General features: G+C 46.3%; 1 protein-coding gene across 11 annotated transcripts in view; it reads right to left on the bottom strand.

Moving 5' to 3' along the window:
* kiaa1109 (KIAA1109 ortholog) overlaps window positions 1–16,405 on the bottom strand; it is a 64,945-nt gene that overhangs the window by 36,489 nt on the left and 12,051 nt on the right. For 10 of the 11 annotated variants that reach the window (XM_034563692.1, XM_034563695.1, XM_034563698.1 and 7 more), the window contains exons 18-43: window positions 15,965–16,071; window positions 15,571–15,803; window positions 15,164–15,382; window positions 14,462–14,599; window positions 13,466–13,642; window positions 12,871–12,999; window positions 12,090–12,209; window positions 11,653–11,978; window positions 10,484–10,734; window positions 9,922–10,162; window positions 9,280–9,771; window positions 7,220–7,493; window positions 6,922–7,059; window positions 6,665–6,735; window positions 6,285–6,458; window positions 5,785–5,905; window positions 5,353–5,502; window positions 4,700–4,827; window positions 3,887–4,089; window positions 3,498–3,698; window positions 3,164–3,375; window positions 2,347–2,498; window positions 1,945–2,095; window positions 1,579–1,731; window positions 1,124–1,364; window positions 726–874 (exon numbers count right to left, since the gene is read on the bottom strand). In XM_034563692.1, the coding sequence (XP_034419583.1) occupies window positions 726–874; window positions 1,124–1,364; window positions 1,579–1,731; window positions 1,945–2,095; window positions 2,347–2,498; window positions 3,164–3,375; window positions 3,498–3,698; window positions 3,887–4,089; window positions 4,700–4,827; window positions 5,353–5,502; window positions 5,785–5,905; window positions 6,285–6,458; window positions 6,665–6,735; window positions 6,922–7,059; window positions 7,220–7,493; window positions 9,280–9,771; window positions 9,922–10,162; window positions 10,484–10,734; window positions 11,653–11,978; window positions 12,090–12,209; window positions 12,871–12,999; window positions 13,466–13,642; window positions 14,462–14,599; window positions 15,164–15,382; window positions 15,571–15,803; window positions 15,965–16,071 (4,951 nt within the window). The remainder of the gene's footprint in view (window positions 1–725; window positions 875–1,123; window positions 1,365–1,578; window positions 1,732–1,944; window positions 2,096–2,346; window positions 2,499–3,163; window positions 3,376–3,497; window positions 3,699–3,886; window positions 4,090–4,699; window positions 4,828–5,352; window positions 5,503–5,784; window positions 5,906–6,284; window positions 6,459–6,664; window positions 6,736–6,921; window positions 7,060–7,219; window positions 7,494–9,279; window positions 9,772–9,921; window positions 10,163–10,483; window positions 10,735–11,652; window positions 11,979–12,089; window positions 12,210–12,870; window positions 13,000–13,465; window positions 13,643–14,461; window positions 14,600–15,163; window positions 15,383–15,570; window positions 15,804–15,964; window positions 16,072–16,405) is intronic. The other variant, XM_034563693.1, reaches the window with a different exon arrangement.

Here is a 16,405-nt window from a genome sequence, read left to right as displayed (position 1 = left end):
TACCTCACAGGACTATTTGTGTTTTCCCCTAAGACACAAATCTAATTGCATTTAAAAAGACAATGAAACAAAAAGCGAGAACAAACAAATAAGTTGTTTAAGATTAGTAAGAAATGGCATTTTAGGAAGCAACAAAAACAAAAAGCCAAAGCTTGATAATAATAAAGCTACAGGATAAAAATAACTGATTAATTAAGCAAGCGGTGGTAATAATGTTTTACGCCTTTCATCAAACCGCAGATATTTAGGTGGGGGGCCAAGAAGCTCCAAAGAAGAACGCCACACTGACAAAGGAATCTTATTGCACTGTATTTGGGAATGTGAGAAGATGCAAACGTTTTGAAAATGGAGTAATAAGTTTCCCAAATAATTAAAGAAAAATGGTCAGGCATAGGCTTAAAGAACTTGTCACCTGCATGCCATATGTTAACTTTGACATTCCCCATAAACAAATGCTCTCTAGCAATGTGTCTATATTTATTTTTTTCTTGATCCTCTAAGATGCAAAACTGCACATATTTGGGTTTTTCCAGCTGTTTTGACAAAACAAGGCTTTCAAAAAGACATCACAAAGGGCTCTGGGGACTTACGATGTCCCTATTGGAGATTTATTTTTTAAATTGCAGATTTAATGGAAATAATGGCAGTTGGTGCCCTTGAAATGTGTATGAGCATACACACCAGATGAATGGGACACAAGGAGACACTAGCTCTCACAGCTGTACCTTTATCCTGAGTGCAGACTCGTTGTGCGTGTGCGACTTGGACAGTTTCCTCATGATCTCCACTCCGCTCACAGGACCAGAGTTCGCGTCTTTGGGCGGGGGTCGACTGCATGCTCCCTCCAGCAGCATGGTGTGTTCACTCACTGTGGCTTCACAAAAATATCATCATATAAAACTCCTAGAAGAACCATATGACCGCTTAAAAAAATTAAAAAATGGTAAAGTGTGATCTACATCACGCATGTGTAAAATCGCCTTTCTGCCAACGAGTGATAACACTCTACTTATAGCCACGCAAACACAGAAGTTGAGGTCAGGAGATTCGACGGTCCATCTGTGCTCACAGATGGGGTTGGTTCAAAACGGTAGTTAGCGCATCGAAAGCTGCAACTTCGCACCTGCGTCGAATTCAAATTCCGCTCCGTCGGCGCTGGTGTCGCTCTGCAGCGCGGCGCCGTTGTCCAGGCCCAAGATGGTCTCGCCCAGGCTCTGCTGAGGCTCCTTGGGTTTGGCCAGCTGATTGGGCCGCATCAGACCGATGGCTTTGAAACCCTGGGTGACCACTATGAATTTCATCCACTGCCTGGCCAAAGCGACCAGGCCCTTCTTCAGAGTCACGAGGGCCGGAACCCCGTCATTCTGTGATGGACAAGGAGAAGATAAAAAAAACAGGATCAGTGCCACCGGTGAAGGGATTCATTAAAACAGCGAAGCCGAGCCAAGAGCACTTAAAATAATTGCTGGTTATTTTGTGTGAACCAGCATCCATATCCATTTTAGTAGCCAATTAACAAAACACGGAGAGATGAAAAAAGAGAGAGAGAGAGGGAGAGTCGAGACGCTTGGCACTTACCATGGTCGCCTCCTCGATGACAGAGTAGTCGGCCTGCTGCAGATAGCGGTGCAGGATGTTACAGAGCATGCAGGAGGGATTCTCATGCAGGTAGCGAGCTCGTTTAGTCACACGGTTGTACTTGCTCCGGATGGGGATGTGGATGCTTTTTTTCTGTCGGGGAATGACAAAAAATTCAATCAAATTCAAAGTCTAAAACGAGTGCACATAAATAGAGTAAAATTAGACGTTGCATGAAACTATTTTGGATTTTAAGAAAGAAAGAAACATGCTGATTCTTAATATAAAGGCAGTCCAGTATCCTGCTATACTGGACTGCATTTATATTTGTGTGCATTTGTTCGGGTCCATGGGTGCATTGCTGACCTCAAGCGCTTCAGTCATGATGCAGCCCATCACAGCGCATACGCGCAGGGTGCCCTCCATGGTCAGTTTGCGGAGAGAAGATTTGAGCTGGTCGATGGGGACCAACCAGGCTCCAATGGCGGGTGTGGCTGTGCTGAGCAGATTCAACTGCCTGTAAACACAACAGAGAGTCAGAGGAACATAGCATTGAACAAACATGAGCACATGGCTGTTCCTCAATACATTGTGATATTTTTTCTTTCTCCCATACAAAAGAGTTGTCCCTTTATTCTCAACTGCAGACACAAGATGATGTGTCGGTTAGTTGACTTCAGCATCTTACAGCTTGAGCACAAATCCTGGACTTACTGCGTGTGAAAGCATTTGTGTAAAGAGGTCCGTAAACCTCGTCAAGAGTCGTACCTGGAGATGGCCTGAGAAGGTGAACGCACGTTAGTGGGTGCTGCAAAGCTGAACCAGATCTCCCTGATGGTCAGCTTCATGCTGCTGGAGTCAGGCGGCGGGGGCATGAGGGGGAGGTCTTTCTTCAGGTCGTCTGACTCCACTCCTTCATCCTACGGAGCACACAGAACGCCGGATTTGGTGAAAATGAGTTGAAGCAGATTTACTGCAGCTTGTCCTCTGTGACTGATTCGCCATCAAGGCCCGCTTTCTAGATCAGAGTGGATCACTCCCAGTTTGGTGACTTTAATCTATTTTCTTCTCACTTTTTTATTTTGAATAAACCTGAACCAGTCTTAGTGAACTAATTCTGCGTGAGCGAGACAATTCCTCAAAGGCTGGCAATAGGCAGGGATACCTGATCAAATTTAAACGTAGAAACGCAGAACAAAAAAAGGAAGAAAGAAAATTCAGATGAATACTGCACAATTTTTAAACAAGACGGGGCCGCACGTGCGCATCTCGCTTCAGATCAGTGCAGCAGAGCTTTGACTCTCTGTTGACATGTTCACATTCACCTGCACCTTCTGTGACATTTAGGAGCGTGTGAGCTTGTCAAGTTACCTTTTAAGCCTACAGCTGCAGATGAATTGAAAAAGAAAAATCGGCTCAAAGAGAATTCATTTTGTCTTCACAGAAGTGAAAGTTTGAGGTCAACGTCAGCAGAGCTCGAAAAGCTTTTTGTGCGTTTGTCGGCCTCATTAATATCCGACTGTGACACTCAAATGTCACAGTGAAAATGTTGAGTTCGAGGAGGGTCACATACAACATTTCTCACCTGGTCGTCTGAGTCCGAGTGCTCATTGGCATCAGAGGCGGGGCTGATGGTATCATGTGGCAGGTTGTCATCGGAGACGTCAGTGCTGTAACCGCTACCCGTTTGAGAGCCTGTGGAACCGTTGGACTTGGACATGCCCGTCTTCCCCCCAGTGTCCGATCGTCCCATCACGCCAAATGAGTTGTAAAGAATGGCTCCCGACTGACGGCCCCCTGCAAACGCAAAGCGCAATGCATTCACTAATCTGTACGCAAATTCCCCATCATCCCTTGCGATACAACTCATCTCCCTAGGTCTCAACTTAAGGGATGACTCAATGTTTGTTTTTTTTTACCTTTGACCGTGAGGTTCTCAATGCCACATTCAAACATGATCCAGCCCCATTTCTCAAGAGACGTCGCTAAGCGGCCGAGATCTCCCGCTGCGGCCTGGGCATCGGTTTCATCCACCATGGCAAACTCCTCCATTTCCTCCAGGCCAAACAGCACTTTGGACTTCTCAAAAGGGATCGCTGTGATGGCACACGTGCCAATGTCTACGGAAAGCAGAAGAAACAACTCAAAAAACCTTATTGTGAAGTTCTCTGTTCAAAATGTTGCTTTGTTACTAAAAGGTCAAGTTGTGCACAGTCAAGGGAAAGCTAGTACGGGCATATATAAAAAGAAAAGAGGTTGTAGTAAAAAGGTCAGCGCAGCGCTTAGAAAAGACGAGAGCTGAACCAACCTGTGGAGTCGAGGCCTCTCAGCTGGCTGTGGATGCGGTGGACGTTGAGCCTGGCGGCAATCTCTTTGCCTTTTTCGATGCCGGCGTTGGAGCGCAGCGAGCCCGAGGACTGAGGCTGCATTTTGGTTGCCGAGGCGTACTTCTCCAACATGACGGACGGTCGGCCGTGTTCCGTGGTGTTGGGCGTCTCCTCCACGATGCCCCTGAAAAAGTAAAAAATGTAAACATGAGAAAATGGCTCAATCTAGTGGAAGATAGTAAAATGTACTTTACTTTGAAATGTACTTTGAGCTACATAGTCTGTATCAAATGTGCTGTACAACGAGAAATGTATATTATTTATTCCACGGCTCCAGATTTAAAGTCTGATATAATAGAAAGCATGATTCAAGATGTAATAGCAGTGGGATTAAAACTTGGTTTTAATGACATTTCTTCCTTCAGCGCCTGAGTGTCTGTATTTTGGCTTCACAGTTTTTTAAAGACTTATCTTAGGAACCGAGGTTGAACTCCAACATTCAAAAACGTAGACCCTGACAATATTTATGCCATAAATATTAACGCAGATGAAATTATGGGGGAAAACATTTAATTAAGAAGCCCCAAAATGTCCCAAGTGAGGTTAGAGATGTTCTGGAGTAGAAAAACAGACTTCATTTTGTACTCTGAGAACAAAACTCTTTTGGAAATAAGTACTGACTAAAAGAATAAATATCTAGGTGAATTATTCCCAAATTCCTTGAGTGCTGAGCACATTTACTCCAGTCATTGCCCCCACACAGCGACACAAGAGGAGGAGTGGAGAGCCGTTACCTGTTCATTCTGAACTGGGTGGCAATCCTGTCGAAGCACAGCGCCACCAGAGACACGTGTGTGACGCACTTACTGGAGCACGACGGTGACCCCTCCTCGACAGACGCCTGGAGCAGGCAAAGATTGACCTGTAGGAAAAAGAAAGAGGAAAAAAAACAAGCAAACAAATAAACAACTCAACCACTGTGCTTTAAAAAAAAAAAAAAACACACAATGCTGTGGCCATAAATTAATCTCTTTAGACAAATCGCCGTACCACTGAGATGAATACAGCAATAAAACAATTAATATACTGTGTGTGAAGCTATTTTTACCCCCCCGACTGTTTTGGTAATTCTGTACATGAAGATATACAGCTGGCGATATAAAAATTAATATTGAAGGAGTTAAAAATGACAAAAATGTATTATATATATATATTCAATAGTGCAAAATGACGTTATCTTCCATTCAGTGAAATAAAAAAAAAACAGAGAACCTGAATGGTTTTGATGGCGCAGTATATGCTACATTTCATAGGAGGTACGGTTGCAAATTGTATAAACTTTGTTTAAATATAAAGCGATTCCGTGCTTGCTCTTGAACCCCTCTTGGTCGGAGCACAATTTGAGGAACACTGCTGGCCTCTCATTATTACGGGTCACAGGTCTTACCTTGGGGATGGAGACGTTGGCCTGGAGGCCCTTGATTTTCACATTATCCGGTTTGACGGACAGGTCGGTCTGGCCATGAGTGATGTTGAGGGAGCCGGGGGTCGTGCCCTCCGTCTTGGACAGCTTGTGCTCCTGCTTGCCTGTTTGGCTCTGAATGGATCCAGATTTAAAACAGCGATGCATCAGGCAACATAAGCAACCATTTCAAATATTAAAATATCCATCCATCAGTAATTGTTTAAAACATTTACAACAGAAACACTCATTTCATACTATTAATAAATAACGAGTGAAACATTTATCGCAGGAATTACGGCTTTCCCTCTGATTTGAAACAATCAACATGAGTCAACATTCAAAACATTGCGTCATGCTGAATCAGTATAAACACATGGAGCGACGCTGCTCTGTTTTGTGCCCTGTTGTACTTACGGACTCGGTGACTGTGGACTTGCTGATCTGATAGGCTTCGTTGAGTACTTTCCCATGCAGGTCATCCAGAATGGCTGCAGGATGACGGATGCTGGCAAAGTGGACCATGGATTCGATGTACCTTTAAAAAGGGAGCAAACAGACAGGCGGCTGTAATAAAACAATAGCATTTCACAGGGTTATAAATATCTTTGTAATAAAACTATGAATAACTCTGACAAACCGTTCCATCAGAACCGATTCTGGTACAAAAGTTGCCCTTTCCAAGCGTAATCACAATGTCGGCCTCTTTTTAACCTTCAAGCTACAGTTTACTCATCTCCACACCGCGCCGGCCAAGAGCTAAGTGCTCGTAAGGCCAGCATGGTTGGCCTTAAAGGGATAGTTCAATTGTTGGCAAGGTTAAGAACATCTGAAGTATCCCTTTGAACCACACACACACACACACACACATCAAATGAAATGAAAAAAATAAAAACTACGTGAAGCAGAGTTACTACCTGTCCAGGGATTCAGCCACAAGAGGCGTGAGCACCACATTGATGGCTCCCTTCACCTCCACAATGGCAGTGGTCCTGGTCTGAGCTAAGGGCTGCTCCAGAGTCCAGTCCTCTGTCGTTGTGTCCTCATCTGTGTTCTCCATGGCCCTCTTGTCCAGTGGGGTATATGGTGTACTGTGGAGGAGCAAAGACAACATCTCTGATCCTCTCATATTATTAATACACTATATTATTTTTGTAAAGAGTGCATGAGTTGCTACTTAAAGGACAGTGTGAAGTTTGGCATGCTTTGGTATACTGATATACACAAATACATACTTTCTTTAGTTGAAGGGTTTTTCTGTAAATTGACCACATGAGGATGAACTGGGTTTAAATACCTGTTGTTCTCTCCCATCAGCTCAAGTCCTCTGTCCAGTAGAGAGCTCGCTGAGAGGCCCTGCTTTATCACCTGTCATGTTAAAGATAACGTTAAACTCTAAAACCGATGTCCTGGGTGTGTTGGGGATGAACACAAATCATTGAACCACTTTAACAACCAATAACTAGGCAAACATTTTGACGTTTAACTGCAGTATTTACTTGCCGATTAGCTCGCTACGTGCACACAAAGACTGTTAGAAATTAATCAAAAGACCTTAAAGCTGGGAACAGAGAGCTGGTCAAAGGAGGCGGCGCTCTCCTCACTGGTGGGTGTGTCCAAATCTAAGGGGCGGTGCAGAGACGACTTTGAGGTCCTCTTATTTGTGGGCTGCTTGACCGACCAGTTTGAGACCTGGCAGAGGCGGAGTAGTGTTTTAATTGGACCAAAAAAATGGCAGTGAAAATAAACAGGCTTGGAATAAACTGTTTTACATTTAGTAATCAAAGTAACACTGTAGACGGGGGTATTTGCCTGTATATCTGCATTTATAAAGTGACGTGAAAGACCTCACCTGGTAGTGGGCTAGGTAGCTCTGATAGCACGCCATGACGTGGGGCTGGCGGGTTACGGGGCCGGGTTCGGCGGTCTTCTCCGTCTCCACTGAACTCTCTTCCTCCATGGCCAGGGCTGAGACGAAGGAGGCCTGGGATGTGTGGCTGGGCAGGGGCTGGGGCGGCAGCGGGGGCAGCATCGGGGGCATAGGCAGGGGGCGCGGCTCGGTGATCAGCTCCCCGTTGAGGACGTAGGTGAGGGGGCCCTCGACGCTGTGGTAGATGGAGCTACGGCTGGGCGGGGGAAGGGTAAATATATTTACACACGGGCACCAAATGAACATGGTGTGGTTAAAATAACAGCCAAACAAACTGCCATTGTAAGCATGAATGTTTTGGACGCCTTTTGCTGCACTTGACTGTTACAAACCCCTTAAAATGATATTATGAACATTCCCTTTTTTAACTTATGATGTTAGGACAGGACGGCTGCAGTTATATTATTAGTGATAGTTGGGATGTTTTGAATGGAAGTTGTATAAGGTAGGTATCCATAACCAGTGCATTATTTACAGCAGACGGCGGTCAGAACGCCCCCAGTTTGGAGAAACTGACGGGAGTTCCAGCACGGGATCAAAGCAATGTGCTGCTGTGCATGAGGGCAGCAGCAAAACTGTATTTTAGCCACCTAAAACAATCAATAGTAGTAAAAGTGAGCTCTATATTTTGCATATTTTCACAGCTCTACCTTGCTGTCAGCTAGCCCTTAGCTAACACTCTCCCCTCGAATCCCAACCAACCCTTTAAAACATCAGTCACACAATACACACAAACTAACCGATTGATACGCCGGTAGACTCCGGTGTTCTTTTCGGTAAAATTACTGTTTTTGTCAGGGGACACTTGTGGTTTTTACAAAAAGCACAGATGACAGCTTCAGTTCCCCGTTGGAAAGAGCTGTCTGAGAACAAGGTAAAGCGGCGAAAATATTCTAAATATAGCGGGTGCACTTAAACTGATATTGATTTGTTTAGGGGGCTGAAATACGCTTTGCTGCTGCCCCCGTCCCCAGTGGTACACGGTACATCTGTTTCTTCCAACATTGGGTGAACCCAGCGCCACCGACTGCTGATAAGAACCTCGAACCACCCTACTTTAAAACATCTGGTCTATCCCATTAAGAATGGCGAAGAGCCAGAATCGATGTCAGCTCCTTTCTGTGTATGAAATCCTGAAATCAACGTTTCAAAAGGCTTGTTGTACCAGTAGAAACATTTCACGAGACCAGAAATGTATCATTTGTGTTGGAGTGGCGGCTGCATCAATCAAAAAGTGTGTCGCAATCAATGTGAGAACATCTCGGGGTAATGGAAAGATGACAAGGTATTTGCAGAGCAAGACTGAAATCCAATTTGCAAAAACACAGCCGCAGTAAGTGGCCGCCCATGGATCAAACATCGCATTTGCCACAGCCCTCCTAGATCACATCCATCCTTGAATGATCGAATCACGAGTAATAAAATGGAAAAAAGCCGCGACGTGTTCCGCTCCGGGGGAAAAGTTGCTTAACGAGATGGAATGCAAAACTTGCTCGGTGTCGACCATAAAAACGTCACAACAACAACAACATGTATGCATTCCAATCATTGCAAGACATTTCGCAATCATTGCAAAGAGGTCGGGTGCGAGTCGTCAGAAGTCATAACGGCCTGTTTTTCAGCTCACTCTGCTTCCAAGTAAATGCCGTTAAAGACCTTGTAATTCCTTTTTCACCACGCCGTAATAACAATAATATATTTCACAGTAACATCCCTTTCGGGAGAATTGAAGACACATTATGAAACACAGAATTCCTGCATTCATCACAGTCTTAAAATGTAAATCATAAATCCTTTGGAATTGCCCCTATATTGTGAACTAAAAAGGGCAACACCTGTCCATCAAGTCACAACTTGCTGGTCATTCATTCATCTTACGGTTACTGTGAGCGCTCTAGACTCTAACATCACCGTAATCCCGTGCTTAGCTTTGAACTTCATCCGACCGTCCGCCCAACCCTTTAACATTATCACTAACTGACCTGTAGTTCTCCATGTGATACGGGGGCTGCTGCGGCTGCTGCATCTGCTGCCTCCTCTTCTTCTTGCGACCCGGGTACGTCCCCGGCCCCTCGTCGGCGCTGCTTATCGGCTCAAAGTCCTCGGTGGCCGAGAAGTAGGCCTCGCTGTCGGCCACCGACATGCTGGAGTCCGCCGAGCGGTACTGGTGGAAAGTGTTGGAGTCCGCCGACGGCGTGAAGGGAAAGGAGCCGTAGCTCCGGCGCTGACGCGGGGAGTCCAGGACGTTCTCGTCGCTGCGGGACACCTCGCTGCTGAACTGGACCCCTCCGGACAGGACTGGTGGAGGCTTGTCGGCGAAGACGGCGGCCGACAGGCTCTTGGTGCTGCCCAGTCGGCTGGACTGCACGGACGACTGACGCTTGATCGGGGAGCAGAGAGGCGAGCGCACTGAGGAGCGGCCCTGGGAGCTGTTGGGCGAGACCGGCGAGACCTCTGGGACCTCCCCGAGGGTGCTGCGCAGAGACAGGAGAAAGTAGTTTGGACATCGAATATTAGAGGTAATATTTTAAGAGTAATTACACCCTCGCTGAAAACCCTGCTTGTGTTGCCTTCTAGAGATTCCTACAGCACATGCTACGACATATAACCTTGATGTTACTTACTCAGCAGGGCTTTTTCCATTCATGGGGAACATGCGGTCCTCTGTGCTCGGCGAGGGGGTGTCCCTCTCTCCGGCCAGCAGGGGCAACGCGGCACTAGAGGTGCTATTTTCTTCGGAGGATGAGGCAGAGCTGTGGGAGCGCTGGGGCACCTGGAGACTGAGGTGTTGCTGGCCACGCCTCTCAGGCAGCTCAGGAGGCAGGCAGGGCGAGTGCGTGTCCGTCTTCAGTCCGACAGCTCTCCCTAAGAAAACATGCATTTGGTTCATCAACTGTCGATTCTTCCAGATATTTTTAATTAGGCAGCTGGTCACACCGACAAGGTATCAATAAAAATCTCAATATATGATCAAACATTCATATGGAATAAACACCTACAGAAAATAAGAGCTGCAATATTACTCCGAGTGGTCCCTGTAAGAGTAGCTGAATTTAACATTGTGGATATGAACTATTCAGGATTTTGCTTGGGGGTCCAACAAAAAGAAAAAGCCTAAAAAATATATTTTTTTAAACTGTGGGGATGGTGTCAGGAAATCTACATCACATCTTTACAAATGCATACCGTCCACTTTGGGCGTTTCCTTGGTAATAATCCACTCGCCCGGCTGGAGCAAAGACTGTCCGTACGACATGTCGGGCTCGGCGCTGGAGGAAGAGAACGCAGACGAGGAGGACGGCGTCAGCTCCTCAAGCTTGAAGAAGTCCAGGCCCATGTTGGTACCTCCGAAGAACCTGCAGCCTCCGAGGCAGCCACAGCGGTTCCTGCTGCGCTTGTTGCGAATGCCAGCCTCTTCTGGCCACAGGAACCAGAGTCTGAGGAGAGGCGGGTGAAGGAAGAGACAAAGAGTCAAAGCAAAAGGCGGAGTTGTCTGTACGCCTGTGAGACTTTCAGGCTCCTGTAGATAACATGTTGCATTGGTCTCCCTTTATTAGTCAATAGCTGATAATCATTTAATATCTGGGTTTTGGTTTCATTAAAGCAACTTTCTTCTTTTTTTTTACTCCTGGAGACAAAAGCAGTAGTGTTTCCCATGAGCACCACCATCAACGACTGCGGCTAACTGTAGCCACGTTGTTCGGTCAATTCCTATCTTTTTCTCTTCGCTGATCCTGTCCCAGTGCCAAAACCATAAAGTACAACGTCAAAAATAAAAACTCTCGAAAGACTCCTCCTGCGTCCTTTTAACACAGGCTATTTCGCAGACACCTTCAGTTTCCAGGACTTTGCTGTTGCTTTGACGTACACCTCCGAGGATCATCAATGTACGAGCAGACACACTTTAAACTTTCTCATAACCCACACACAGTGTAATTAGCTGACGTAATAAAGAACATCATGTCCAATTACAAGCAAGACAACAACATCTGTACTGATAATAGCTCCCTGCAGACCTTTTATGAGCTCCTAAATTATGTTAAATTCATTATCACAGTAGTCCAACAGCTGATTATCGCATTTCATGAGCCAGATCCCAGTGCGTGAGAGAAAAATGAATCATCTTGTTTTGTTTAAACAGACCTACTTTACATTACAAACTGAACGTCTCATGACTGTATCTGTGACTCATGATACAGAGGTGTGATGCAGCCAGTGAGTCACTACATCGAAAAGAAGCTTCAGCACTGACGCTTTCCTTTTGTAAACGGTGTTTTTAAACAACTCAACAATAATGGCCAAAAGTATAAACGAGAAATACCACAGTGCTTGTGACACACGGTGGGTGTTCCTACCTTTTGGAGTGAGCGTCGTGCAGCTCCAGAAAGTGCCTCTGAACTTCACATTTGGCCGGATTGTCAGCGGCCAGGGCAATGTCGGCCGTGATGAGGTTCAGGTTGACCGAACCCGCCTCCAGCCAGACGGAGCGTCGCAGCAGAGCGGGCTGCCCGAGACCCAGCGGCTGACCCTGACCCAGTCCGGCCGGCTGCAGCCTGGCCGCCTCGCTGTGCTGCTGCTGTTCAATGTACTGACGGATGTTTACGTCCTGCACCACGGCGCTGATGCCTTCGCCCACTGCCTGGTTGTGCAGGTTGCAGTTGGCGACATGAATGATGGCTGTCTGGAGAGGTTAAACAAATAATATTTTTTATTAAAAAAAGGCACATGACATGGATTTAGATGCATTCAAGTGTTAGAAATAAATAAATATATAGTAGTTGCCGCCAATTACCTTGATGTTGGCAGCGCAGCCATGCTCCACAACGAAGAGGTCGACTCCATCCATGGCCAGTCGGGTCATGGTGTACTTCAGCTCCTCCGATGTGCGACAGTGACCCGGCAGGCAGCTCAGCTGGGAAAACAACCATCGTTTAGTACCGGAAACTTTTCAGCGGGGTTGCAAGGGAAGCCATCTTTAATTTAGTCTGGCTGCGCTTTCCACACGGCTCCTTTGCCGGTAGCCACAGCTGCTCTGTTGTCAGAAACTAACGAGGGCTCTCAGGCGGAGTTTTAAAAAATTATCCTTGTTAGTATTGGCAAACAAACAAAACATTTTGTGAAGCAGACTTGTTTTCTCTCAAAACTACTTCATACATCACGGTGTTATAAGCCGTGTGTGGTGGCTGCGAGTACATCAACAGTTTTGCGTTAGCGGCTGTGCTGTCAGAGGCGGTCTCTCCAACAGCGAAAAAAAGGAAACAAAAAGTGGGCTCCGAGTCATGCATCATTAGACATAGCTTCACAGTGGTCTCCTTTTATTATCTGATGTCATTTGCACACGTCCCTTCACAACGGACAATTCTGACCAACATAAAAACATTTTAATGAGCTGATCTGGTAGCTCCCAGCGTGAGATTCACACACACACACACACACACACACACACACACACACACACACACGTCCGCTAACTAGTTCAAACCAACGCTGGAGAGCGACAGCAGATGAAGAGAAAATTGTGAGAAATGAGAATCAGGCTGTGCAGCGCTCCGTCGTCTCCTGCCTGTTTGTACCTTGGCGTCGCAGATGCGGCGGTCGACGCCATGCTGGCAGATGACGGAGGGCTTGGGCTGTTCCAGCTGGAACTCTCGGGACACCCCGTGGAAAAGGAAAGTCTCCCCCCACTCTATCATACTGGCCACCTAATAATCACAAGCGCACAAAAAGGACCGTTAGTGCTTCAAAACAATCGATGGATACATTTACTGCGAGGGCGAATACACAAACAAAGAGCAGAAGAAATGCAGTTATCGTGGGTGGGGGTGGACAAACGAGGTACAATCAAACATAACACTACGAGCTATGTAATAAAAAAAGATGACTTGTTTGGACAGTCTCGACAAAAACTGAACGTTATGAATGCACAAAGGTTGGCTCATATCATATTGTGCAGGTGATTTGTGCAAGCAAGCTTTTTCAGAAGCGCTTCTCTCTCTCACTCACACACACACACACACACACACACACACCCTAAAGATCCATGATGTAATCATAATCTTCAGCATGCAATTATCCCTGCACACATTCCAAATCGCTCTTTTACATAAGCCAGACAAACACACACATATATACACACACCCACACGTATATACACACACACACACACACCTGTGGAACTGTGACCCTGCCGGTGAGCCCCCCAGCCTGCATGTCGATGAGCCAGGCGTACTCCAGCGTGTCATTGCCCTGGGAGAGGCCCTGAGCGGAAAACATGGCGTGGGCCCTCATCTGCAGGCCCGACAGGCTCAGGTGGCCGTCCCTCAAAACCCCGTCCGCTGTGGGACGCTGTGGTCAAAAGAACGAATGCACACACAAATATTGTTTTTCATCCTATAATCACCAACTTATGCTTAAGTAAAACATCATGCCGTAATATCCCTGCTCATGCCACACAACATTTTTGAGCTCAGTAGAGGAGCGAGATGAAGGATAAAAGTGCTGTGTCAGGGATTAAGGAAAGATATTCACTCCGAGCAGCAAATAGGATCCAACTCGTGGCTAAAGCTTAGCAATTCGGTGTGGTTATACAATATGCAGGTGCTTATGCAAGGATGTGGCTGGTGAAAAATAGGTTTTAGATTATGCAAGCTTCATTCAGGGTATTTTCTAAGGACTTAGTCACCCCATTAGTTGCCAGATTAAAGAGCAGTTGTTTGTGAATTAATTGTTCTCAGTCATGAGTGGTATACGGAAGCCCTGAGAGGGAAGAGAGAATGAAAAAAACTGAAAAAAAACAACAAAAAACTGTAAATGATGACACTTTTTGTTTTTCTTTTTTAAAAGAGGGAACTTTTTTCTCACCTTTTCATAAATCATGAACACAGAAGAGACAACTATTTAGACGAGACTGAACAATTAAATCACCAGACTTTTTTTTTTTCCCCCTTTCTCTCAGGGCTTCTGTAGATTTGCAACATATTTGAGGTTTATGACTGTATTGCATTACAAGCATCTGGACACAAACACAGACAAAACATACATCTGACTGCACTATATGCTCCATATGGTGCAGTCAGATGTATGTTTTGTCAGATTTATGTTTAATAAATAATAAATAATAAGCAGCACATCACATCAGGAATAACATGCAGCTGTGTGTCTGACCTGGTAGTTGTCACTGATGAAGATGTGAATGGGAGACAGGAGCAGCTGAAGCATCGTCTCCTTGTAGCCCTTTTTCATCTCAAAACAGAGCCGCTCCAAGAAGCCGGACGGACCTTCGGGACCCTCGCTGCTGCAGTGCTGGAGGCACCAAGAAAGTGAGGAAGTATGAGGAGTCGTGCATCACGTGGGTTTCATATACATAACATAACGCACACAAACGTAAATTAAAAGAGAATTCCTTCGCGAGCGAGAAAACTAATGGTGGTAAATAAAGTGGACTCAAACTATATCTACACACTTCCCTTGAAAGTTCACAATGTCTTCTTCCATTTCTAGATATATGATACATTCTATTATACAGATTTATTTTGGGGGGGGGGGGGGGGTCCAATGTCTCTACTGCTGCATGCCGATTATATTAGTGAACAATGTAATTTAGTAATATTTGCAGTGTCATAATCTTTGGTTGTATCCCAGTTGCTCCCCGTGCGCTTCACTGCAGCCCACTGCTCCTTAATAACTAAGGATGGGTCAAATGTAGAGAAGAATTTCCCCACGGGGATCAATACAAATTTACATTTCTTTCTTATTCTTCTTCTTCTTTCAATTTGCTAAACTTCGACACTCTCTCTCTCTCTCTCGTTTTTTAAAAAGGAAATCCAAACGATCAAAGTGAACTATTAGCCGGTTACAGGTCTTTACCATCGGCAGTCGTCCGTGGACTTTGTAGAGGTTGATGAGCACGGTGATGTCCCAGGGGCGCAGGTCCAGGGGATGGATGTTTGAGTTTTCCCTCTGTTCGCTGTCCTCCATTCCCAGAGGAGACCAACCGAGGCCCGAGGAGGTGGCGGTGGACAACACAGGACTGGACACCGCCTCCTCAAAGTCTGTGTACATGTCGTCCTCACCAAAATAGTTTTCCTGTGAGAAACACCAATTTATTTTTCCTGACTTACCATTACCCAAAATCTACATCGAGCCTCCACACCATTCCATTGACCTCCTGATTACGTCAAATGCAAAACATCAACGCCCGAGGACGAATTACCAAACGGTGCCACGGAAACCCAGAGCTCTGTTATCGGAGCCGGACGGCAAGATCTCCGTACCTTGATGGAGATCAGCGCCCGGAGCAAAGGACCGTAGAGGATGATTTGAGAATCTGGGGACATTTCCATCTCCACGTGAAGTCTGTCGGGGGGTAGCTCCGTGGGGTCCGCGGGCATCCGGCTGTGGGTGGCGGAGGCAGACTTGGTGGTGTAGCGTGGCTGGGCGTTGAGGTGCACCCCGGTGTGCTCTGGGGGACGCAGAGCTGACAGCATGGATTCCTCCATCTCAGACACTTCACACACAAATCACAGGCAAGTTAGGGGGGAGGGGGGGCGGACAGGCCGACTGAGCAAAGACATGAACGATTGTTACAAATTCTCACACGGCCATTTTGTTCCGGCTGGCTTTAGACCGAACGACAAACGGAATTGGACACTGAAGCAGCGAACTTACGCGACTGTTTGAGCTGCTCATCGGCCTTCTGGGGATAAATGGGGTGCCAAGTGTAGTCAATGATGAGCAAGAAGTTGGGTACGCTCCAGCAATCCACCCAGCCGGCTCTGTGCAAGGAGAGAAAAAGATAAATAAAATACACACTCAGTCATAGTACCGAGTTTATCATCATTTCAAGTGGATTTTCCGGTACATCGCGTCGCTTTATGGAGCGTTCAATCCGAGCCCGCAGAGTCGGAGCGAGAGACAAGCGAATGGGTCGCGGCTGATTTCTCCGCAGCACAGAGTGCAGCGGTCCGGACAGAATTTGAACGTCGACTCCCAGGGGGGGGTCTCTCGCAGTGGTGCTACATCAGTATAGTCTGGCCTTGTAAATTATCTGAAACGCTGACTTATCGTGTGCAGAGAGCACGATGCACGCGTGCTCCCCGAACCACTAAA

This window comes from Cyclopterus lumpus, chromosome 22 (assembly GCF_009769545.1).
Source record: "Cyclopterus lumpus isolate fCycLum1 chromosome 22, fCycLum1.pri, whole genome shotgun sequence".
Lineage (NCBI taxonomy): Eukaryota > Metazoa > Chordata > Actinopteri > Perciformes > Cyclopteridae > Cyclopterus > Cyclopterus lumpus.
This window is presented reverse-complemented; position numbering and strand designations above follow the sequence as displayed.